Genomic DNA, 25,209 nt, shown 5'->3' on the forward strand with positions numbered 1-25,209 from the left:
ACGTTCCGTGGTCCCCGTGATTGTTTTCCCCATGCTGGGATGTCTCATCCTCCTCTTGGGTGAACCTGTGGCTGGTCGGACCTTGCTCTCCTTCTGACTTTGCCCCCCGCCACTTCAGCTGACCTAAACCTTCATCTGTAAAATGGGTCTCCTAATCCCACCTCGAAGGGCTGTGGGAGGATCACATGAGGTAGAAAAGCCACCTGGCCTCCCAGCACTGAAGGCATACCTTCCCGAGCTCGCATCCCGGATAAACCAGAACCCACCATGGCCGACGTCTCAGTGCCCGGCCAGGCCCTCTGCTCTTGCCGTCCGGTCCTCCTGGCCACCCCAAGCTTGGTACCTGGATGACACCCAGACCATCCACATTGTGGTCCTCATTTGTATTTCCCTAATAGAGACATCGACCACCTTTTCCATATTATTGGCCATTTGATACTCTTCTTTTGGAAGTCCCCTGTTCAAGACTTTTTCTTTTTTTAAATTAAACAAAAATTGGGACATGGGATCTTTTTTTTTTTAATTTTTTTATTTATTTGACAGACAGAGATCACAAGTAGGCAGAGAGGCAGACAGAGAGAGAGGGGGAAGCAGGCTCCCCGCTGAGCAGAGAGCCCGATGCGGGGCTCGATCCCAGGACCCTGGGATCGTGACCTGAGCCGAAGGCAGAGGCTTTAACCCACTGAGCCACCCAGGCGCCCCAGGACATGGGATCTTTTTACCGATTTATGAGTTATTTATATATTCTGGATATAAGTTCTCACTGGATGTTTGTCCTGCAAATACCTTGTGCCTTGCTTCTGCACCCTCAAGTCTTTCAATGAAAAATTTCTAACTTTACTAAAGTCCATTTTATCCGTGATTTTTTTTTTCCTTTTTGATTAATGCTTTTAGAATTTAAGAATCCTTTGCTTACCCCAAGGTCACAAAGACAGCCTTCTATTTGTTTTTGAAAAACTTAATCGTTGTACCTTTTACAGTGAGATCTACCATCCTCCTGATGTACCATGTGAGGTAGGGGGACAGGACACATTTATGTCATGGTTTTTGTTTTCTTTGAGATTTTATTTTTAATAATCTCTATGCCCAGTGTGGGACTCGAACTCATGACCCTGAGATCAAGAGTCACAGGCTCTTCCGACTGAGCCAGGCACTCCCCCAACCTCCGCCAAGCTTTCTATTCTATTGTCGGTTTGTCTGTCTTTGCACTAACACCACATTGTCTCAAATACCGTAGCTTTTTTTTTTTTTTTAACATTTTATTTATTTATTTGACAGACAGAAATCACAAGTAGGCAGAGAGGCAGGCAGAGAGGGGGGGGGGGAAGCAGGCTCCGTGCCAGAGCAGAGAGCCCAATGTGGGGCTCGATCCCAGGGCTCTGAGATCATGACCTGAGCCAAAGGCAGAGGCCCAACCCACTGAGCCACCCAGGCGCCCCTCAAATACCTCAGCTTTAAATTAAGTACCCAGAGGCTCAGTCCTCCAATTTTTCTTTAGGATTGCTCTGGCTCTTTCTGACCATTCACATTTCTATACACACTTAAATATCCTGCTTCAAATTTTAAGAATATTTTCATAATTAATATTAAAATTTTTAATTAAAAGAATTTATCACATCAGAGGAGGCACTGAAGTTAATACAAACCTACATAAAACAGATTTCAAAGAGCACATGGGGTGAGGAGTGGAAAGCCAGGCTCCTTCCGCTCCACGCACCCCCTTTTTTTCCTCGGAGACCACATCCTTCCAGAAACGTCAATGCACATACAATCTGTAGTTAGGTTTTTTTTTTTTTTTTTTCCTTTTCCTCTTAATATATCCGATAGAACTTGTTATTTTAGGAGTTGCCTAGGAGTCTTCGATGACATCAATAATCTTTTTAACCTGTCCCAAATTAGGCTGTTTCAGTCTTTGTTCCCACTGGGAGCCGTGCTGCCATGCTGCCGTTGGGTGTACATTTTGTGTACAGATGCACAGCCATTTGTGGGATGGATTCTTAGAATCAGACTTAGCACCAGCCCACTGTCTGTCTGCGGTGCTTCCGCAGAAAACTGAAGGAGTTGGAAAACCCTGCGTGAGAGGCTCCGTCAGACCCTTGGTTCCGGTGGTCTGGGGCTCTGTGTTGAGTCCTACATCATTGTTCTCTGATCTTGAGTTCTGTTCATAGGCCCCAGTCCCTATTTCTGCCTTTATAAGTTCAGACCCCAGTGCTGAGGGCTTGATCCCAAACCCACAACACAGGTGTCTTAGCCTTGTATCTGGAGATCAGCTGGGCCTTGGTGGAAGGACCGAGGACTTCACAGTGCAAAGCAACTGGGTTTGGAGGCCCAACTTTGTCCCATCTCCCCTTCCCACTGCCCTGCTTCTGCTCTGTGGCCTCAGATGAGACACTGGGCCTCCCTGAGTTTCGGTTCCCTGCTCCGTATGTCCAGAGAGCTTGGGGATGGGGGGAGCCTTCCAGCTCTACCGCTGGTGCCTACCTAGAGAAGTCTTGATTTATGATTCTCCAGCTTTGACACCTGGCCCGTGTCCCCAGTTTACCTGGCTTCTCCCACGTCCCCCTCGGATCCTGTCCACTTGGCTTCCATCTAGCACAGGGCCTCAGAGCCGAGCTTTGGAGTCAGCCTGGCTTGTCCATCTCAGCCACTTATAGCTCCACTTCTCGGGACCTTGGTGTCCTCATCTCTGAAACGGGGGTATTAATACCGACTTCCCACGCTGACGGAGTAGCTGTCACACAGCAAAGCCTACAAGAAATTCTAGCTACTGATGCTATTATTAGCAGCATCTCACATTCCTACTCCCCGTTCCACAGTTTGGGGCTTGGAAAGGCGGCTTAGTGGAGAGAGAGCAGGACTGACTTCCCTCCATCCCACTACCCCTCAGCTGTGGGGCTTGGTGGGGTCCGAGAACCCAGAGCCTATACTGAGACTTGGCCTCATTGTACCGGTAGCTGGGGAACAAATCGCCTCGCTTGACCTCCGTGAGCCTCAGTTTTCCACATGTGTAAATTGAGACTGATAATGCCTCTGGTGTAAGGTCACTGCCAGGAGTTAAAGGGATCTGTTCGAGGGCTGGGGGTGGGGGGACTGGCACTCAGCTGGTACTTGGTGTGCAGCCACCATCCTGGATATTGTTGCCAGAGCCCTCCCCGCTGTGTCCGAAACCCTAACTTCCTTTGTTCCTCTGTCTCGAGAGATACTATACACATACCCTTTCAGACAATAACTGTGTCAAGATTAAGATTCCCTTTGGTCGACATCATCTTCTTAATGCCTCATCTTACTAGCCTTTGGCACGTTTTCTCTGCTTTTGTGCTCATTTGGCGCATGGGGGGGGGGTCAGTAAGGTTTGCTGGAACCCCTCAGAAATAAGCATCAGGGTAGCAAACCTGTGCAAAGTCTGAGGTGTTTGCTTAGCTTGCAAAGCATTACCAGAATCGGTATTAGAATGTGAATTGCTGTTAACCTTTATAATCGGGACATTTTGCAAAACAGCCAAGGATTCCAGAATTCTTGACGTCGGGCCATCTGGCATCTCAGGCCTGCTTCCCTCACAGTGATGTCGGCAGGCTCTTGATCATGGTGGGGCAGACCCTGTGATCCCTTGCTAGCTCATCAAGTCAGTTCAGGGGGCCGGTACTGATCGTGTGGACAAGAGGGGCACCTGGCTGTCTTGGTCAGTAGAATATGTGTCTCTTGATCCCGGGGTTGTGAGTTCAAGCCCCATGTTGGGTATATTGATATCTTAAAAAAGAAAAAAAAAAAAAAAAGTGAAGTGGAGCAGAACGGAAAATAATCAGGGTCTGCTGCCTTTTGGTCCCTAAGGGTAAGAACTCTTTTGAGGAACAAAGTCTATTTAAGTACGCATATGCGTGCGTAGGACTTGCGTAGGACTTGGTTGCAAAGTAAAATGTATCTCTTACTATGATCATGGTCAGAAATTTGAAAGCCCCTCTTCCAGTTTGGCATAATCTCCTTCCAGTGTGATTCACTCTTAGGTTACTCGCCTCCCTGGTAAGCATTTGAGCATCAAGTTGGCCGGCAGAGCTGAACACCGCTCCCTGTGATCTGCAGGGAGGGGGCAGCATCCCGAGATCACAGCCAGCAGCTTCCAGGCCTAACCCCGCTCTGAGCATCTTCAGGCCAGGAACACATGCCCTGACTCCATCCCTCTCGGAGGCGGATTCCCAATCTGGCGGCCCCGGCCAGGGCTCCAGGCTCTTCAAGCAGCTCCTAGCTGCCCAGTCTCTGACCTCTCTTCTCTGCTGCTTCCCAGGAGAACCCATACGTCATGCGCCGGCCGAACTTCCAGGCCCTGTCTGGGAATGAGCGTTTCGAGGGCTTCTGCGTGGACATGCTGCGTGAGCTGGCTGAGCTCCTGCGCTTCCGTTACCGCCTGCGGCTGGTGGAAGATGGGCTGTACGGGGCGCCTGAGCCCAACGGCTCCTGGACAGGCATGGTCGGCGAGCTCATCAACCGGGTACGGCTGGGCCGGGTCTGGGCAAGGGGCTGTGGCCTGGGTGGGTATGGGGAGGCCGGCAGGCAAGCAGCCAGTGGCGCGTCCACCAGCTGGGCCTAGGACAGCAGGTGCTCTGTGTTCCTCTGCCCGGTGAACGCCACGGGGCCAGCATGGCCAGGCGGAGGGTGGAGAGGCCTCATCTCCTGGGTCCTGTTTGCCACATGCTCCCCTAGCATCCCTTGGCTCCACTGGTGCTCAGGCATCGTTTGGGTGAATGAAAAAGACACAGAGTTAGAATCGGACAGAGACTGTAGAGGTGGAAAGAGGCTTCCTGCCGGAAGGAGGGCTGGACTGGGAAGACAGGGATGGCGCTTGCTTGTGCCCTGTGGCTGGTGCCTGCCAGTTGGGCCTGGCCTGTTGCAGATGCATTGAGGCTGCCTGTTGTACTCACAAGTCCACTCACTCAGAAAGTGTTTATTGAGCACCGTCTGTGTGCCTTGCTTCACGCTGGGCCTAGGATAGAGTGGTGAGCACAGGGGACCTGGACCATGCTCTCGAAAGGTTAGGGTGTCTTTAGGAAGCCGGAGAACAAATGACCACAAGATAACCCTCAGGGCTGTGATGGGGGAAACTGCGAGGGGGGACCCAGAGGAGGCTCCTGACCCAGCCGGTCCAGGGAGGACTTCCCAGGAGAGGTGACCCCCAAACTGATTCCCAAAGGGTATGAAGGAGTCAGCAAAGTGAAGGGGGTATGGGAGCAGGGGAATGTGTTCAGAGCAGAGGAAATGGCATTTACAGAAGGGGAGTCAGGGTGAGACAGAGTGGGGTGCCCTGGAAGGGCCCTGAGTGTGGGTGGGATTTGGATGAAGGGGAGGAGGGAGAGAGGCAGGGGTGTGGGAGGTGGGAGGTGAGGGTGGTGTGGAAAACGTATTTTGGAGTCAGACCAATCTGGGTTTGAATGCTCAGGTGAGTTGTTTCTCTTTTCTTCACTTGTCTTTTTCCCTCCCTTGGATGGGGATAATGATGCCTCTCAGGTCTGTCCTGAGGGTTTCAGGGAACAAGGACAGCACCACCCATGCTGCTTGTCAGAGGCAGGAGATCTCAATATGTAGTCCCTCTTTTTATTCCAGGCAGGAGAAACCATGTGGGTGAGGGCCTGGAGCTAGGGCTGTGCCAGGGTAGGCACACCGGCCCCAGCTAGCCAGGGTAGGTGTGCAGAGTAGGGACGGATGGCCACGAACAGTCAGGGAAGCCTTGACATTGGACTTGGCTGAGGGCATGAGGGATCCTCACCCTCATGTCTCTTCCATCCCAGAATTCAGTGCATCCAAGTCCCTGAGTGTCACCGTGGTAGACTTGAGAAGGCCATTTTACGTGACAAGGGCATTTATTCCTTAGGGCACTGATTTTCAAGAGCTATTTTGACTGCAGAACCGTCCCCCCCCCCCAGTTGAAGGCACCCTCAGAAGCTGGGACAAAGCAGAATAGCTGTGGCGGGGGCAGGGCTGGGGGGGGTGTCCCTGGGGTCCTGGTGGCTAGGCCCTCTCCCACCCCACCCCACGAGCAGGCCCGAGGCACTGCCCTGCCGCTGCTGGCCTGTTTGAAAGCTTCTGTCCCGGGTGGGTTCTTGAAGGGCCCACAGCCAGAATCCAAGAAGGCAGAGGGCATACACAGCTGGCGGCCCGGCACCCCCACCCCCTGACTTCCATTTCTACATCCTAGTCCTCAGCCATGTGGGCTCAGAGCATTCTTTAGGGTCCTCAGAAATAGGCAGGCGGCAGGAGAGTAGCCCCCAGCCCGAGTCCCTGTAGTTTCTTCATCAACAAATAAGTAGGTAATAGTCCTCTTTGCAGCTACATGACCTTGGGGAAGCGCCTCAGGCCTGCCCCGCAGTAGGGGCGGGGGATTTGGAAGATTCCAAGTGGTGTCTGGGGGTGGTGTCTGGGGCTAGGACAGCATAGAGGCCCAGAGCTTTCCGGATGCATGGGCTTGTCATTGTGATCCCGAGCCCTGTTGGTATCTTGGCTCTGCTGCCTACTAGCTGTGTGACCTTGGGCGGGTTCCTTAACCTCTCTGCGATGTTTCTTCCAACAGTAAAATTGGAGAGATAATGGTTACTAGTACACACCGTGGTCTTGAGCGTGAAACGTGTTCTTCCCAGGGCTTAGAACAGGTGCCTGGCAGGTTGTGGGAGCTGCAAGCATGTGCTCCACTCACTTTCTTATTAATGTTATTTGGACTGGCTCAGCCAGCACCCGCAAACATTCGTGGGTCTGTCTGTTCTCCAGCCAGCTAGCATTCACTGAGGGCCTACTGTATACCAGGTGCTGTGCTATACCCTGGGGGATACAATAGCCAGGCCTGGCCTTGCTCTAAATGAGCCTGGCAGTCAGCAGGGGGCTCATGGCGCACCCCCAAAGGTCTCAAGCTGGCTCAAGTGAGGAAACAGAATCACTCGGGGGTGGGGGGGTGGTCAGGATGACCTGCAGGGAGGTAGGGGGATGACAAGGATGGAGATGGGGAGGCTGAGAGTGCCAGGGCTTGGTGACGGCCTGGGGCGGGGAACTCTAGAGAAAGGACAGAGCCTCTCCGTTGCTCGGGCAGCTGGCTGATGGCGATGACATTTAGGGAGAGAACACTGGAGGACGAGCGGGCTCAGAGAGCGAAGGATGGGTGGGGCTTGGCCCTGCAGAGGCTCAGCTGCTTGCCTGCCGTGGGATGGCCACGGACACGGAGCTTCATGCGGGTCCTGGCTGTGACCTCCTGGGCAGCTGCAGCATCACCACCCCCCATGCCAGAGGCTTTTCAAGTGTTACTTAAAGGACCTCCCACTGCTGCCCTGGGGCTCAGAGGCAGAGGGACTTGCCTCTCTCACCGTGGGTCTGCAGCCAGGGGGTCTGACCCAGGGCCTTTCCCAGACCCCCAGCAGGGACTCAGGAAGCCTGGAGTAGACAGGAGGATGCGTTCACCCCACGCCGGGGCCTTGCCCAAGCGTTTTGAACCATGCGAACGCCACCCCACAAGGAGGGTCTGGTATTAGCCCTGTTTTCTCTAATGGTGAGTGAGAACCAAGGCATCACGTTCAGGCCACACTGCTAGCGACCAGCAGAGCCAGGGCCGGCCCCATCAGGCTGGCCCGGCGCTGATGAGTGACTCCAGATGGAAGCCAGCCCAGGGCGCCGGAGTCTCCCCAGTCACCCCACCCGTCCCCAGGCCAGTCTTGAATTATCGTCCATTTAGTCCACCCAGTGGCCGCTGCAGGAATTGGCCAGCTCCCTGTCCTCTCTGTGTGACTTCAGGCTCCCGCCCCTCTCCCAGCCTCCTCACTGGCCTCTTGGCCTCCCAGCTTTCTCCATTATGCTGTGTCCTCCAGTAGGATCCTCTACAGTGCAAGTCTGACCTGTCATTCATGGGCTGTCGCCAGACTGCCTCTCCTCCCCCCCACCACCCCCCGGATAAAAATCTGTGCCCTCCGGCCCCCGCCCTCAAGGACAAAGCAGCTATCTTAGGGTGTTCTGGGGAAGCAGACTCTGAGTGGAGATTAGCAGGCAGGAGGCCCCCTTGGAAACCAGCCCTGGGAGGGCAGGAAGGAGTGGGCCGGGCAGAGGAAGGAGCAGAGTTGAGATGCAGCTCTGACTGGGTCTCAGCTATCCCCCAGGCATCTCTGGGGCTGAGGTTGGGGGGGGCAGTCCTTTATACGCCCCACCGACCTGTGATTGGAGGGGGCCATCCTTAGGGAGGCTCTTTGGCCCACCGAGCTGAGAGCTGAGAGCCCAGAGCCACCAGCACGCTCGGCAGCTGGGGCCATCAGTGCGGGATCCCGACGGAGAGTCTGAGCAGCCTGTGCCGTGGCCTGATAGTCATGAGCTCATTCGGGGTCAGGCAGGGCTGGCTTCTGCTGCCTGCATTCCCATGTGGTCCCCGCAACCCACGTCCCCTCTCTGGACACGATGTCCCCTCTTGAAATGGAGATGATATCACCTCCATCACAGAGCTTTGGGCTGAGGGGTGGGTGAGGGAGAGTATGAGGTCCCAGAGTGGAGTCTGGATCACGGGGGACCTTGCGGGGTAAGGAGCTGGGATGTTATTTTCTTTCCTTTCTTTTTTTTTTTTTTTTTAAAGATTTTATTTATTTATTTGACAGAGAGATCACAAATAGGCAGAGAGGAAGGCAGAGAGAGAGGAGGAAGCAGGCTCCCTGCTGAGCAGAGAGCCCGATGTGGGGCTCGATCCCAGGACCCTGGGATCATGACCTGAGCCGAAGGCACAGGCTTTAACCCACTGAGCCACCCAGGCACCCCTGGGATGTTATTTTCACTGTGTGTGAAGCCAGTGGAAGGGTTTAGGCAGGGAATGTGCCCTGAGCTAATTGGTTTTCTTTCTTTTTTTATTGAGGTCAAGTTCATATAACATAAAACAAATCATTTTAAAGTGTATAACGCAGGGTCAGGCAGCCTATTCACGGTCACCTCTACCTCATGCTAAAAACATTTTCGTGAGCCCCAGAGAAATCCCCATACCCGTGCAGCAGTCAGCTCCCATTCCCCTTTACCCCGGCCCCTGGCAACCACCAGACTCCTATCTGCCACCACCAGTCTCTCCATCTCCATGGATTTATTTATTCTAGGTATTTCCTGTAAATGGCATCACCTGCTATGTGGCTGTCTATGTGTGGCTACTTTCACTTGGCATCATGTGTCCATGTGGAAGCGTAGATCAGTTACCACCTTTTCTAGGGCTGAATAATGTTCCACGGTATGGAAGTATGACCTTGATTAACTTTTAAATCATTTAAAAGTGATTACTCTGGCTGCTCTCTTGAGAAATCACCGTAGTGGGGCAATAGCAGAAACAGGATTCTCTGTTTAGAAGTCTGTCGGAAGGTCCAGGAGACAGAAGACAGGGGCTGATACTCCGGCGGTGGCTGTGTCAGGGGTGCTCAAGAGGGAGACAGGAATCCGGGGTGACTGCAGTGTGGCCTGAGCAGCTGGGTGGGTGGCAAGGCCAGCTCCCACCCTGGGGAGGATGTGGGAGGCGCACTTTGGGGGGCTTGGGGAAAGAGGGGTTGTCTCTGGGCAGGGATCGCTTGAGGTGACGATCCAAAACTCCAGAGGAGAAATATGGATTTCATCGTGCAGCTGAGGATGAATTATTATTATTTTTTTAATATTTTTTTATTTATTTGACAGAGATCACAAGTAGGCAGAGAGGCAGTCAGAGAGAGAGGTGGAGGCAGGCTCCCTGCTGAGCAGAGATCCCGATGCGGGGCTCTATCCCAGGACCCTGGGATCATGACCTGAGCTGAAGGCAGAGGCTTTAACCCACTGAGCCACCCACGCGCCCCAAGGATGAATTATTTAACACATCCCCTGTCTGGGTGGTTTCCTGTGTTTGCCAGTGTAGACACGGCCACCATGCACTAGGCCTGTGGATTGGTGGGCGTGTTCCTGAAGGAGAAACTCCTAACCGCAGAAGCACCGGGTCAGAGAGCGTGAATGTTTTTTAAGCAGAGAGAGACTGCCAAATGGATGCTCAGAAAGGTTACACCAATTTATATTCCCACCAAAAGTGCACAAGAATGTCACATTTCCCACACTCTTGCCAACAAGAGGTATTATCAATCTTTAAAAAAAAAAAAAAACCTCTGCCCGAAGGCCAAAAATAAGAGCTTATTGTTCCCACCTAAATAGAACATTACCTGGACTGCGGATACTGATCCCCAAGCAGACAGACTGTAATTCACGGAAGCATGGTTTTGTACTCTGTTGTTTCCAGGCATTTTTTATTTGTTTGTGCCGTTATAAACAACCATAAGCAGACATCTTTATGCACGAAAGCTTTGCCTGCACTGCAGCTGATTAGGACTGATTCTGCAGATAGAGTGACGAGGTCAAGGAGGAGGACCCTCTATGGCTTTTGTTATAGGTCCTCAAACCACTTTCCAGAAAACCTGCAGTGGGTCCTATGCAGGCTCCTCACACAGAAGGTTTTTGGTTGGCTTTTGTTTATTTTTAAAAATTTTTTTAAAAGATTTTATTTGTTTCTTTGACAGAGAGAGAGATCACAAGTAGGCAGAGAGGCAGGCAGAGAGAGGGGGAAGCAGGCTCCCCACTGAGCAGAGAGTCCAATGCGGGGCTCGATCCCAGGACCCTGACACCATGACCCAAGCCGAAGGCAGAGGCTTAACCCACTGAGCCACCCAGGTGCCCCTTGGTTAGCTTTTAGAAATTGAGACACTCGTCCCCCGCCCCCCCAGTCATTTTTACAGCACTTTGATTTTTCCTGTTCTGCCTAGTGGACCACAGTGGGCCTGGTCAGGTGACGGACAGAGTCTGAGTCCAAGTTCAGCTTGGAATGGGCCTGACAGGTCCACAGAGCCACCCTGAGTTTTCCCATGTCCCACTTGTATACTTGGAAGAGAACTGCATGGCCCTCAAATCAGGGCCCTTATGGTAAAATAACCAAGCGAAAGCTCCTAGAATTGCCTGTCTTTCTCAGGATAGGAACCCCAAAAGCAGTTCTACATCCTTTGGGGAAATCGCAGAGATCGGTGCTGCCATGCACGGCTTGAAGGAAGCAGAGGTAATGACCTCATGCCTAGTCAGCTGGCGGGTTCGGCCCGTGCAGAAGGCAGATGGATCTTGGCCGATGACTGGGGATTATTGTCAATGGAATCCAGGCAGTGATTCCAACTGCAGTCGCTGGCCCAAATGAAGTGTCTTTCCTGGAGCAAGTCAACACAGCCTTGGCATCTGGCGTGAGCTGCTGACCTGGCAAACGCGGTTTTCTCCAGCCTGCTTTCTGAGGCCTACCAGAAGCCTTCCGTCTCACCTCGGGGCGACATCCACTCCCTCGCCTTCTGCCGTCACCTAGGCTGGGGAGGACTTGATCTGGACAGTGTCACCGATAGGATCTCGTGAGCAGGAAGTCACATTTAAGGGGGTTGGCAATAAAGCCACCCAGTTTCCGCCGGTCAGGGTCCAAGTGGACACGAAAACAACACCAGCTACTGGAACAGAATCACATCAGCTACTTGGACAGAGTGCATTTGATACAAAGAACTGTTACCTAGAGGTCGAGTGGTTAAACACAGGACTGAAAGCGTGGAAAGCAAAGAAAGGGACCCTGGAGTAAGGGGTGCAGGAAACAGCCACTTTCCTGAGGCCTCAGGACGGGGAAGGAGCTGGAAAGGTGAAAACTCAGAAGCCCAGACGAGGGGCCTCACGGAGCTGAAACTTGGGCGTCTGAGGAGGGGCCGCTGCGTGTCTGGTACCAGTGACGTGTGGTGGGGCTCGGGGATTTGGAAGTGAGTTGTGTGCCTGCTTCAGCCCACTTACCAAACACCCCACACAGCTTTTCACTCTGAGGGAGGCCTGGAGCACATGAAGGCGCTGTGACAGATCACAGCCGATCTGCCTCCTGGGCCCGATGACCCAGCAGACTCTGGGATATGCAGAGTGCAGGTGGCAAACAGGGACAGAGGCACCCGGGGGTGACTCACGGTGCAGACCTCTGGGGTTTGAGAGCAGATGGTGCTGTCTTCTGAGGCTCACTGTTCTCCTGAGAAAATGCTCATTGCTGGGCCCTCCCGGAGTCTGAGCAGTGAGGGCCGCTGTGGCCTGAGCGCTTCTGTGGCCTGGCTGTTGTCCTTTCTGCGTGAGTCAGGGTCCTGCCAGGAGACCAGGCGTGCAGTATGTTTGAATGAAGAGCTGTTACCATTACCACGGTAACGAAGAGGGTAAAAGTTGAACTCCAACGCAGGGATCAGCGAACTTTTTCTGGAAAGGGCCTGATGGTATTTTCGACCTTCGGGCCATACTGTCACCGCACTCCAACTTTGTTGTTGGATGGAAAACAGTCGTAGGCGATACCTAAACAAGAAGCCAAGGGTGTGTTCCAATAAAACTTTATTCACAAAATCAGGCAATGGACTTGGCCGGAGGGCCGCAGTTTCCACACTCTCACTCTCAGCTCTCATGGAGGTGGCAAGGCAGGAACTGAACTGGGGGCTTCCCTAGTTCTGAAGGAACAGAGAGAGGAGCAGAAACTACTGGAAACTGGCTTCTGGAAGCTGGCTGGCACTGGTTTCCCTGGATGGGGTCGGGGTGGGACTCGGTGAGGCTGGTTCTGCAAGTGCAAGGAAGCCACAAACTGGATTCATCTGCAGCCCCAGGACAAAAGGCTGCTGCAGGGCAAGCCTTCGCCTTCGTCCCGCTGCCGCCCCCTACTGGCAGAATCTGACAGGGAGCTCGTGGCAAAGCAGAACCACGGTTTGCACAGAGCTGGGGTAGAGTTTGGGGCGGGGATGCTCACAAGCACGCTGGCTGGCTTTTCGGCATTGAGACAGCCTCCCCGCCCCATCATTTCTGTTTGTTTTTTTTTTTAAAGATTTTATTTTGTTTATTTGACAGAGATTTCAAGTGGGCAGAGAGAGAGATGGGGGAAAGCAGGCTCCCGCTGAGCAGAGAGCCTGATGCGGGGCTCTATCCCAGGACCCCGGGATCATGACCTGGGCCCAAAGCAGAGGCTTTAACCCACTGAGACACCCAGGTGCCCCTCCGCCCCATTGTTTCTACAGATGGCTCATCATTTGGATTTTTCCTGATTTCATTCCAGAGATTAGATGTCAGCGTCCCCTTGTGGAGGGAAATCTTCCGTAAGAAATAGGTGACTCCACTAGGAAATTTAGGGTGTGGAGAGGGAGGTGGAAGGAGAGTTCCAAAGGCTCTAAGAGGACCTTACCAGAGTTTGCAGGGTTTAAGGATGTGTCTGTCCTCTCTTCGGAACAAAGTCCAAATCTGACCACTTCTTTCCACCATTACCCAGCTGTCCCCCTCCCAAGTACTTCCATGGACTTCATTTGGTCCCCAAGACCCCTGCTTTCACTCTTGCCCCTGTGGTGTGTTCTCATGGTGGCCAGATCACCTCACCCCCTGCTCACATCTTCCGATGTGGCATCCTGTGTTGTCCTGCGAGTAGAACCCAGCCCCCTTCCCTTCCTTCACGTTCGTCCTCCAGACCTCCCTGCAGCAGGGAGTGTGTCCAAACTAGCGTCTTCCAGCAATCTCAAGCCCCTTGCCCTGCTTTATTTTCTTCATAGCACTTGTCGCCACCTGCCATTTCATGTTCATCTTCACTGCTGGATCCCCAAAGCTAGCACCGTGCTTGGTCAGGGATGGGTATTCCCAAGTATTTGTTAAGTAGGTAAATGAGTGGATGGACAGGCAGAATGGGCAGAGTGACTGCAGCGGGGAGGGGATGCAGGGCAAGGTGGTGGGTGTTTTAGCCTGTTTGTGCTCCTGTAACAGAATACTGCAGACTGGGTGGGGGGGGCTGCTGAACCACAGGAATCTATTTCTCACCATTCTGGAGACGGAGGAAGTCCAAGATCAAGGTGCCGGCAGATTTGGTGTCTGGTGAGGGGCCTCTTCCTGGTTCACAGCCGGCCATCTTGCTGTGCCGCATGTGGTGGAGGATGGTTCTGCTTTCTGGATGGAATGGGACAAGGGCACTAAATCTGCTAAATCTGTTCATGAGCTTCCGTCCTCATGACCTCCTCACCTCCCAAGGCCCGCCTCCTAACACCATCACGTTGGGGGATCACACGCGTTCACTATGTGGCAGGGGGGTGGATGCTGGGTGGCACAGGGCCTCAGGGGGCTGGGTGAGGAGTACGGGGGACAGCGTAAGGAGAGTGGGAGTTGTTGCCAGCTTTAAGCAGGGCTTCCATGACCGAGGCTGTAGTTTCTGGGGCCCCTTGGGCGGCTGGCTGAGCTTTCCAGTCCTGAGACATGGTGATAGGGGCAGGAGCAGGGCCGAGAAGTTGGAGGAAGCGATCGATTCCGGAAGTGTTTGGGGGCAGAATCAGGAGAGCTTGAGGATAGAAGCAGTGAGGGGTGGAGAGATGTCAAGGATGATATTGGGGAGAGAGTGGGGGCTTCTGCCTGGGATGACCCCGGGGACAGGGTGGGGGCTGTTTGCTGGCTGTGGGTTTGTTTTTTTTTTTTTTTTTTTTTCAGAGAGAGAGGGAGAGAGAGCAAGCACAGGCAGACAGAATGGCAGGCAGAGGCAGAGGGAGAAGCAGGCTCCCCGCCAAGCAAGGAGCCTGATGTGGGACTCGATCCCAGGACGCTGGGATCATGACCTGAGCCGAAGGCAGCTGCTTAACCAACTGAGCCACCCAGGCGTCCCTGCTGGCTGTGTTTTGATGAGAATTCCAAGGACCCTTTTTCCCTCTAGTGCAAAGCACCCATCTCCTGAGCTCCCCAGGACCTGGACCCTGACCTCCGATGCCTCTGGCCATGGAGGGTGGGGACAGTGGACAGGTGAAACGCTGAGAGGGGGACCAGTTCTGCACCACAGGGTCAGCTATAACCCAGGAGCTTACCTCCACTCTGCTTCCATTTCTTCATGTGCGAAATGGGAAGGATGGTTCCCCGACAGGGCTGCTCTGGGGACTACGTGAGCTACTCTGGGTGGGGGGAGCCCTGAAACAGTGGCCACGAGGTACGTGCTGTGTGAGGGTGAGCCTCTGGGCCCAGGCGAATTTCCGTGAAGCATGGGGAAAGAGAGCGTTGTCTGTCTGGGTCACTCTGGAGGCCCCCGGAGGAGGGGGCACATTCCTTGTTCTTCCCTGGGGCAGACACGGTGCCTCCAGCCTGCCCTGCTTCTGCAGGTTTCATTGTAGAGGCAGAGATGCAAACATGTTTTCCAAACTGAGCTAAAGGCTGTGGTAGATCCAAGGGCATTGAGCCTGGGAGGGTCTAGAGAAGGTGCCACAGAGGAGGGAGGGTTCAGGGAACCCTGTTGGGGTGGGTGGGATCCAGTTCTGTGCAGAGTGGGGGGCTCCATGCAAAGGCAGTGTTCACTGAGGTGGAGGCTGGAAAGCAGCTGAGTGAGATGGGGTGAGAGGCTCAGGAGTGTGGTGGGGAATGGGGGCAGCCCTGGGGGTCGCTCAGAGAGGCCAGGCTTGGTCAACATCCGGCAGTGTTGGGAACCCCTGTGTAGGTTCTGGGGTGCACCTCTAACCAGATAGGCAAGGAACTGGTAATTTAGTAGGAAAGCTAGTCCATGAATAAGCAAACAGGCAGGGTCATCTCCAGTAGTGCAAAGTAGGATATAAAATGGGGTAATGGGTAATATGAGAGAGAGGACCCTGTAAGTGGGGTCTGGAGGCTGCTGTGGAGAGGGCTGAAGGAGGGAAATGTGAGCTAAATCTTGAATGGTGAGGCAGAGCTCCAGAGGAGCTCATGCAAAGGCCCTGAGGTAAGGAATGAGCTTTCTGTATCAAAGAGCAAAAGGCAGCCATTGTGGCTGGAGCCCAGTGGGCGAGGGGAAAGGGGCGTGAGGCAAAGCCAGCAGGTGGTGAGTCTCGGATCACCAGGGCCTCTTGGCCACGAAAGGGATTTGTTGCAGGTGGCAGTGCAAAGCCACCCAGGGCTTTCAAGCAGGGGACCTTCCATTTGGACTATGGGGTTCTGAGTGATGGTTGGGGGGCTGGTGAGGTGGCTGGCGTGGTTGTGAGGAGAGCAACTCTGACGGTCAGGGCCTGGACGGGGGGGATGGAAAGGAGTGGACAGATCTGAGGAGCGTTTTAGCAGTAGAGTCTCTGCCCTTGCTGCAGGAGGAGAGGTAGAAAATTCGGGAAAGGGAAGAAGCGGTTTTGGCCTAGGTGTTGGCCTGAGACGAGCTATCCAGAGTGGGTGAGGAGGCCAGGGAGCAGAGCAAGGGATGGAGCAGAAGGGCACTGGGAGCGCTTTGGGGAGGAAGAGGGCCCCTGGAGCCTGGCCTAGGGTCCAACAGCCCCCTCCTGAGCCCTGTCTGCGAAGCTGCTGCCTCCTGCTTTCTGAAGGGGATACTCGGGCCCCTAGGAAGGGCCTTCCTGGGGTGCACCTCCTGAGGGTGTGTCAAAGTCATAATATTCCTGTATTAGCTGTCATCATTCCTGGCAGCTCACGTATTAGTCATAAGAGTGGCGAGTGTGTAAGAAGAGGCAAGGAGCTCCTTACTCTCACCCTCTGGGAATTCCCAAGGGTATGCAACCTCTCCCTCCCCCCGATCCAGCTGTGTTTTGGGCCCCTACTGCAGTTTGCCACCTCTGGATTCTGCTCTGGGGCTGGAGCCGCGTCCCTCATCCCATGGTAGCTGTTTGATCTGGGCCCCACTTGCATCCACACCTGTGTTACCTCGTGTGCTCTGTGTGTCAGCTGCTTCTGTGAGAGTGTGTCCCCCTGGGCCAGTGAGCCGGGCCCTCTACTCTTATTTCAGCCCTGTGGGTGGTCTCTGCTTGAATTTGGAGTTAATTCTGGGGTCCAGTGGAGGCATGAGGGTTAGTCTATATTCCTGGAAGGGGTGTCCCGGGAGCCAGGTCCCGACGCTGGGACCGGGAGTGCTGTGTGAGACATCTCACCCAACCCCGTCCCCATTTTGCAGATGAGCAAACTGAGGCCCAGAGCCATGGAAGCCCCTGCCCGAGGTCCCCCAGAGAACCCAGGGCAGAACCCAGGGCAGAGCCGGGGCTCCCCATTCCCACACCAGGCCCTTTCCAGTGCCCTGCCCGCTCTGTCATGTATGTACACATGTGAGGGCCATGTGTGCCTTGAGGGAACACCCCTCCCCTGTGTGTCTCCACTGCTCCCTACGCTGTGTCGAGGGCATGAGTCTGTCTGCCTGCGCCCATGCTGCTAGTACATCGCTGGGCCAGCCTGTGTCTCAGCCTGTGTGTGTGGATGTGGCGTGGTGTGTACACATCAGTGGTGGCATACGCGTGACCCGACACAGTGCTCACGTGTGCCGAATGCAGTGGGAAAGGCGTGCGAAGTGCTGGCTTTTTCCCAGTCTTCTGTCTAGCCCACAGCTAAAGGCCGGCTAAGTCCCCTTGAGCCAGAGCAAAATGATCCTTCTGGATGAGGGATTCTGGGTATGCCCACCAGACGCTAACGTGAGCCCTTCTCTCTGTCCCACCCCTCTGGCTCCCCTCCCTTGCCACCTCAGACCTGGACCCCAGGCACTCCTCCCCGCCTTGAGACCATTTGCAGCTCCCCCTGAGGTCATTCTGTTGGTTGAGCTGGGTGCTGGTCCTGTCTTGGGGGTGCCTTGATGCACACATGTAGGTCACCGGTGCCAGCCGATGGCGGGAGAGTTGAGGTCCCATCTCTGTGTTAAGGTCCCCCAGCTGCTGCCTTTACTGATGAGTGTCTTTGCCTCTCTGAGACTCAGTTTCTCCATCTGTAAAACGGGGCTAATAGTGGCCTTCCGGGAGATGTTGGAAGGAGGACTCAAGGTAACCCATAGAAAGTGTTACCTAGCGTGGACCCTGGCGCAAAGTCAGCGCGTAGTGAATGTTCCATGTCGTAAGCCGTAGAGACAGAAGAGGAAACTAAGGCCTGAAGAGAAACCTGAGTGGGTCAGTGTCCTGGGATCTCAGTGCCCATGTCACATTCTCCCCAGGACCTGGTGACAAGGGATGTGGGAGCTAAGCAGGTCTGTGGTGGTTTTTTAAGGCAGGGCCTTCACAGTGAACTTGACAGGATGAAGAGGGGCGGCTGGGCAGGGAAGGGGCCGCAGGAGCCTGTCCCAGAGACGTGAGGTTACAGGGGTCCAATTCTGGGCCCCAGATGCTGTTCTGGAGTGAGTGTGTGCTCCTGGCCCCTTCGGTCCCTCTCCTTTCTCTTTGCTAGCCTCTCAGGAACTCTCTCTGTGCATATCTCCCTAACTGCCTGTCTGTCTCCCCGGCCCACCCCGATGCCCCCACCTTGCTTCCCCTCCAGCAGAAGGCAGACCTGGCTGTGGCTGCATTCACCATCACAGCGGAGCGGGAGAAGGTCATCGACTTCTCCAAACCCTTCATGACCCTGGGGATTAGCATCCTCTACCGAGTGCACATGGTACGGCTCCCTGGACAGGTGGAGGCTGTAGGGCAGGGGGCTGGCAGTGGGGCCGACGCCTGTGCCCCCAAGGGAAATAGAGGCTGAGGGCTGGACCCTGAGGGGCCACTCGGGCTCATGGACACCTGGCAGGGCTGGGGCAGAGGAACGCACGCGGGTTGGGGAGGCTCCGGGCCTCACACCCTCTCCCTGCAGGGCCGCAAGCCTGGCTATTTCTCCTTCCTGGACCCCTTCTCCCCTGCTGTGTGGCTCTTCATGCTTCTTGCCTACCTGGCTGTCAGCTGCGTCCTGTTCCTGGCCGCCAGGTGAGTTCACCACCTACTACCTAGGAAGAACCCTGGGCTGGGGTGTCTGTGACTGACATGGATATCCCGTGCCGGGCCTCAGACTCCCGGGCCCTCCTTTCTCCCTCTTTCTCTGCATGCCCTGTCCCACCTTGTGGCTCTGATTTTGCTCTGCTGTTCTCTCTCTGGGCCTGTCCCCTTCCCATTCTCTCCCTTTCTTCCTCTGTTTCTCTCTCTGCACCTCTCTGTGCATCTCTTGCTGCCTCTTCTGTGTGTCTATGTGCCTCTGTGTTTCTTTGTGTGTATTTCCTTTCTGCCTTGGCTCCATCCATGCCTCACTCCCATGTCTCTCCACAGGCTGAGTCCCTACGAGTGGTATAACCCCCACCCATGCCTGCGGGCACGCCCTCACATCCTGGAGAACCAGTACACACTGGGCAACAGCCTCTGGTTCCCCGTGGGGGGCTTCATGCAGCAGGGCTCGGAGATCATGCCTCGGGCGCTGTCTACGCGCTGTGTCAGTGGAGTCTGGTGAGCAGCCTTCTGTCTGTCCTGCCCTGGGTGGGGAGGGTCCCTTCTGAGGCCTGGGTGGATTCCAGTCCCCCTCCACCAGCTGCGTGACAGGGAATGGGGTGGGGAGAGCTGAACCCCAGCTCTGCCCCCTGCTAGCTGTGTGACCTTGGGATGTGAGGCCACATCCCCTCTCCACGCCTCAGTGTCCTCATCTGAAAAATGGGGATAGAAATGCCTACATGTCAGGTTGTAAGGACTCAGCTGGGATGCTATGCAGAAGTGCTTTTTCCGACATGAGGATTATAATTGGAACCGCATAAGCTCGGCTGTTGCTGGCCCAGGTGTTGATGGCTCGCCCATGGCCTGGTGGTCACGGAGACCTGGGGCAGCCTTCACTATCCAGGGGTGCCTATGCCTTCAAAGTCCCTTGGGGACCCCAGTAACGTGGACAGAGCTTACTCTGATGAGCTCCAAGAAGCCACATGTTGGAGAGCAGACATGGTCAACTCATGTCAGTGTGGGCCACCACTTTTTAAATATTTGAATTAGCATTTTAAAATGGGGCAGATTCACTCAGGAATCCAGATTTCTCCCTCTTGTTGAAAATTCAGGGGCTGTGGTCACGCTAGATGAGCCGGCATTCTCCGGGTTTCATACGTCTGAGCCCTGAGACCAGGCACTCCCCAGGGCCCCTTGCTCCAGTGCTGCCCATGCCCTGCCCTGCTCCCCAGGCCCCTTCTTGCCGAGCATTTCTTCCTCGTCTCCTCCCCATCCCCGAGAATTCACGCCTAGACAGCCAGGCAGCAGATGCTTCAAGAGGCCCTCCTGGTGCCAGGCACTCAGGTGAAGAATCCGGCCTCAGAGGCAGAGGAGCCGAGAAGAAGGAGCTAAACAAATAAACCCAGGAACGTCCTGTTTGATCCCAGGACTAAACAAAGCCCCAAGACCGCGTCTCATTCAAAGCTCACTCAAGGCTAACGTTGAGTGGGTGTTAGGCTGTGCCCTCCCCCCTAGGACTTACTGCCATAGAGCAAGTCGTTGGCAGGTCGCTTGGCCCACTGGCTTTGCACCTTTGGAGTCTCGATGACATTTTTTTTAACATCTCGGGACTGGCATCCTTCCAAGCGTCATGGACCCTGTGCTAGTTTCCTATTGCTGCTGCAACAGGTAAGACAGGTTTAGTGGCGTAAAGCCATATAAATGTATTCTCTTATGGGTCTGGAGGTCAGAAAGCAGAAACCTCGCTGGGCTCGAGTCCAGGTGTGGGCAGCGCTCGCTCCTCTTGGAGGCTCTAGGGGAGGTTCTGTTTGCCTGACTCTCCTAGCATCCAGAAGCCGCCTGCCTTCCTCGGTTTGTAGCCACTTTCTCTGGCTCTCACCTCCTCCTTGCATACATAAGGAGCCCTGAGATACCACCGGGCCCACCCGAATAATCCCGGATAATCACCCCATCTCAAATTCCCTAACTTCATCATATCTGCAAAGGCCCTTTTACCCCATAGCGGGACATACTCACGAGTTGCAGGGCTTTGGATGGACACATCTCTGGGGATGTGTCCTCCTGCCCACCACCTACCATGGCTGCAGCTTACTGAGGTCGTCAGTGTAACCGTGTGTCAGATGCACACAGACCTTGCTGTTAAAGCAAAGGGTACATGCGACAACAGTTAGGGAATGTGGGTGCTCAGGGAAGCCTCCTTGAGGAGGTCCCATCTCGGCTGAGTCCTAAAGGTGAAAACAGAAGCGTCCACGCCCAGGAGAGGGAGGAGCATTCTAGACAGGCTAGAGGAGGCACACGGCAGCTGGGACAAATCTGGCCGAGGCCTGGGGTCAGTGGCCGACCGGTGACCTCCTCTCTGCAGGGCATTCCTTCTGCCCCTCGCTCAGGGGCCCCTTCCCCAGCCAGGCATTCTCTACCCGTACCATCACCATCACCCCTCCCCCTCCCCACTGGAGACCTGGACCCCGAGCTCACTCCCGTCTTCACCCCCAGTCCTTCCACACATTCGCTCGGTCACTGGGTCAGCGGATGTCTCAACAGATGTTTCTTAATCTAATCTCTGACTGGGACCCCAGCACCATGACGCGGCAGTCCAATGCCTAGGGGACTTGGCGGCCAGAGGGGCTCTAACCCGCCTCCCGGGCCCTCCATCTTCGGGGTCCGTTGGGGCCACAACCTCCTACAGCCGGCCACTTCATTCAGGATGGCTCCATTCCAAGCTCCAAGTCAGTGCCTCTGAGGTTCTGCCTGACCGGCCGCAGCCCCGCCCTCCCTGCCCTCCCCGCCCCCGTGCCCCCCCCACCCCGCCCCAGTCTTGCAATGTAGTCCTTGCACCTCCCTCTTTCCTGCTCTGTGAGCCCTGCCTGCCCTCTGGTCCATCCACCTCAGGTAGGCTCCTAGGCCACCACACTTTGACCATTGTCCTCAACTCCTCCTCAGGGCGTCCTGTCCTCAGAGCCCTCCCAGCAACCTCAGATTTAGTCCGCAGCCTGGCTCCCTAACCCCAGCTCCACCAGGGCCACACAGGACCCCTTTATGGGTGCGTCCAGTATACGTTACTAGCTACCCGCCTTCTAGAAACTCTTCACCTCCAGGCTCTTGTGGCCGTGGACCCTTTGTTTCATTGCACCAGGGGGTGAATGCCCTTTGCCCTCACTCACGGGAGCTCCTCCCTCCACACTGGTGCAGGCAGCGCCTGCAGACCCAGCACCTTCGTTTTATGACAAATATTTTCTAACATCTGCTTTCCCACCCTGATGAAATTCAAGGGTAATATATGTACTTAAGCACTTGCCTACACATGATTTTTTTTTAAAGATTTTATTTACTTGACAGTCAGATCACAAGTAGGCAGAGAGGCAGGCAGAGAGTGGGTGGGGAGAAGCAGACTCCCTGCTGAGCAGAGATGCGGGCCGATCCCTGGGCCCTGAGATCATGACCTGAGCTGAAGGCAGAGGCTTTACCCACTGAGCCACCCAGGCGCCCCCTGCACATGATTTAAAACAAATCCCTAACACGTCCTGACTGCAATACAAGGGAGAGAAAGGGATGTGATCCGTGGTAGGATAGCACGACAGCAATGCATCAGTGTTTGGGCGGGGCCTCCCCGGACAGAAAGCAGGAGTCAGGCGGCCACACCGACTTCTAACGGGTACCTCAGGAATGACGAGAAGTGAGACCATTTAATAGAGTTGTGTCAACACCTGAGACTTGACACTTTAAAATAGTTGGTCAGTGAGTATGTTTGTACTAATACGAACCACCCTGAGCATGGCGATTTCCCAGTCCAGCTTCTCCAAGAGTCTCAGTTTGGTGCTGCAGAAACCGTGAGCAGGGCCGCTGCCAGAGACCCAAGTTCCAAACGGTGAAGGGTTCTTGGCAAAGTTTCAAACACAACATCCAGTTGTTCCTCAGTCTGAACAACAGATGCGTTTCTAGAAACTTCGGGTTCTGTTGGAACCATGCAAAAACATGGTTGGCTTGTATGTGCCAAGGAGATAGGCTCAGAGAGTGATGGACCAGATTTTCCCTGTTACTTAGACTGGGCTGCGTCGCCGGACACCTGCCCCCACCCACCGACACCAGGAGCTACCAGGGTGGCCCCCGTCTGTGTCCCCTTGCTCTGTCCCCGTGAGTGTCCTCACCCCACCCCCACAGTCACCACCACCAGTCAGCCACACTGTACCCTTGGGATCGAGGTGGTCCCTGCTGTGTACCCGGCACTGAGTAGTTTTGTCTTGACTCAATGAAATCGGCCCTTGGGGTAGCTTTGAAGAGACTTGGTTTCCAGAGAGCTGTGTCAGACCCTGAGTCTTTGTGAGTCGGGTTCGCTGGGGGGCTGTGTTAGTCATCCCTCTGTCCTCCACTCCACCCCCACCCCAGGGCCTTACTCGGCACTGTGCTTGTGAGCTCAGCAAAGGGTAGCTGCCTTCTCCATGATTAAACGCTGGGGGAGGGGCTGATCTGGGAGGCCCTCCCATCTTCCCCCCTGTCTTCCTGCCCCACAGATCTATACCGTCTCAGGCAGCCTGGCCACTCTCACCTGCCAGGCAGGAGGACAGACAGGGTCAGGGTACGACAAGTGGGCTCCGTGGTGAGGTCAGCAGGTGCCTCTTCTCCCGAGTCCCCAAGGCCGTGAGCACATCCCCTCCCATGGCTTTGTGCCCCATGCAGCCCATCCTCTGACAACAGCCATGTTAGGGGCAGCCGGTTCTTGTCCTTGCTCGGCAGAGGAGTCCAAGGTCACATGGCGAGCCAGTGAGAGAGCCAGGATTTGGGGATTTTCCAGAGATCTTTGTATTATTGATTTCTTGTTTAGTTCCACTGTGGTCAGAACATTCTCCGTAGGATTTTCTTCCTTTGAAATGCATGGAGACTTGTTCTGTAGCTCAGCGTAGGGTCTGTCCTGGTAAACGCTGTCTGTGCCGTGGGTGGGTGCCGTGGGTGGGTGCCGTGGGCCGTAAACAGCAATTAGGGCCTGGAGGCTGCTAGTGTTACTTTAGGCTTCTCTCTCCCCACCGATCTTCTGTCTGCTCGCTCTGTCAGTTATTGAGAGAGGGGCGTTGAAATCGCCACCTGTAATTGTGCAGAAATCTTTTCAGTTCTAACGGTTTTTGCTTCATGAATTTCGAAGCTCTGTAATTAGGGGCATAAATGTTTAGGGTTTTTATGTTGTCTTGATGAATTGATCCCTTCATCATTATATAATGTCTCTCTTTATTCCTGGTAACATGTCTGCTCTGAAGTTACCTTTATTTGATATTAATACAGCCACTCCAGCTTTCTTTCTTTCCTTTTTAAGACTTATTTATGTATTTGAGAGAGGAGAGGGGAAGAATGTGAATCAGGATAGGGGCAGAGAGAGAATCTCAAGCAGACCCCACACTGAATGCAGAGCCCAACTCGGGGCTCGATCCCAGGACCCTGAGATCATGAGCCCAGTGGAAGCCAGAGGCTTAACCAACAGAGCCACTGAGGTCTCCTAACCACCCTAGCCTTCTCATGCTTAGTGTCAGTATAGCATATCTTTTCTTACCCCTTTGCTTCTGACCTACCTGGACCATTATCTTTAAAGTGGGCTTCTTGGGGCACCTGGGTGGCTCAGTGGGTTAAGCCTCTGCCTTCAGCTCAGGTCATGATCTCGATCTCATGATCCTGGGATCAAGCCCCACATAGGGATCTCTGCTCATCAGGGAACCTGCTTCCCCCCCCTCTCTCTCTGCCTGCCTCTCTGCCTACTGTGATCTCTGTCTGTCAAATAAATAAATCTTTAAAAAAAAAATAAAAAAGCAAAGTGGGTTTCTTTCTTTTTTTTTTTTAAGATTTTATTTATTCATTTGACAGACAGAGATCACAGGCAGGCAGAGAGAGAGAGGAAGGGAAGCAGGCTCCCTGCTGAGCAGAGAGCCCGATGCGGGGCTCGATCCCAGGACCCTGGGATCATGACCCAAGCCAAAGGCAGAGGCTTTAACCCACTGAGCCACCCAGGTGCCCCCAAAGTGGGTTTCTTATAGGCAGCATAGACTTAGGCTTTGAAGCAGGGCTTGGCAAACTTTTTCGATATTGGGCCAGATAGCAAACATTTTAGGCTGTGCTGGCCATCTGGTCTCTGTCACAGCTACTCTGCTCTGCCCTGTACTGTGAAAGGAGCCAGAGATGATACACTCGTGAATGAGTGTGGCTATGTTCCAATAAGACTTTATTTATGGATACTGACACCGAAATTTGACTTTTGTATGTCATGTGTCATGAAGTGTATGGCTCTTCTTTCATTTTCTTTTGAGACATTTAAGAATGTGAAAGCCATTCTTAGCCTGGGGGTTGCGCAAAAAGAGCAAGATAGGTTTGGCTCATGGGCCATCGTTTGCCAACCCCTGGTTGAGATCACTTAGGTTAAATGCAATTACTGTTACGGCTGGGCTTAAATCTGTCACCTTGCTACTTGGTTTTAATTTGTCCCATCTCTTTTGGCTCCCTTTTCCCTCTTTTCCTGTCTTCCTTTGGATTTATTGAGATTTTTAGGATTCTGTTTCATGTCCACCATTGACATTATTAAGCATACTTT

The 25,209-nt window shown here is 54.1% G+C and overlaps 1 protein-coding gene across 3 annotated transcripts in view; it reads left to right on the forward strand.

Annotated features, from left to right (window-relative positions):
- Positions 1–25,209, forward strand: part of GRIK5 (glutamate ionotropic receptor kainate type subunit 5) — a 53,266-nt gene that overhangs the window by 15,561 nt on the left and 12,496 nt on the right. For 2 of the 3 annotated variants that reach the window (XM_047711325.1, XM_047711323.1), the window contains 4 exons: positions 4,280–4,483; positions 18,232–18,348; positions 18,544–18,653; positions 18,990–19,163. In XM_047711325.1, coding sequence (XP_047567281.1) covers positions 4,280–4,483; positions 18,232–18,348; positions 18,544–18,653; positions 18,990–19,163 — 605 coding nt within the window. The remainder of the gene's footprint in view (positions 1–4,279; positions 4,484–18,231; positions 18,349–18,543; positions 18,654–18,989; positions 19,164–25,209) is intronic. The other variant, XM_047711324.1, reaches the window with a different exon arrangement.

This window comes from Lutra lutra, chromosome 17 (assembly GCF_902655055.1).
Source record: "Lutra lutra chromosome 17, mLutLut1.2, whole genome shotgun sequence".
In the NCBI taxonomy this organism is placed as follows: Eukaryota; Metazoa; Chordata; class Mammalia; order Carnivora; family Mustelidae; genus Lutra; species Lutra lutra.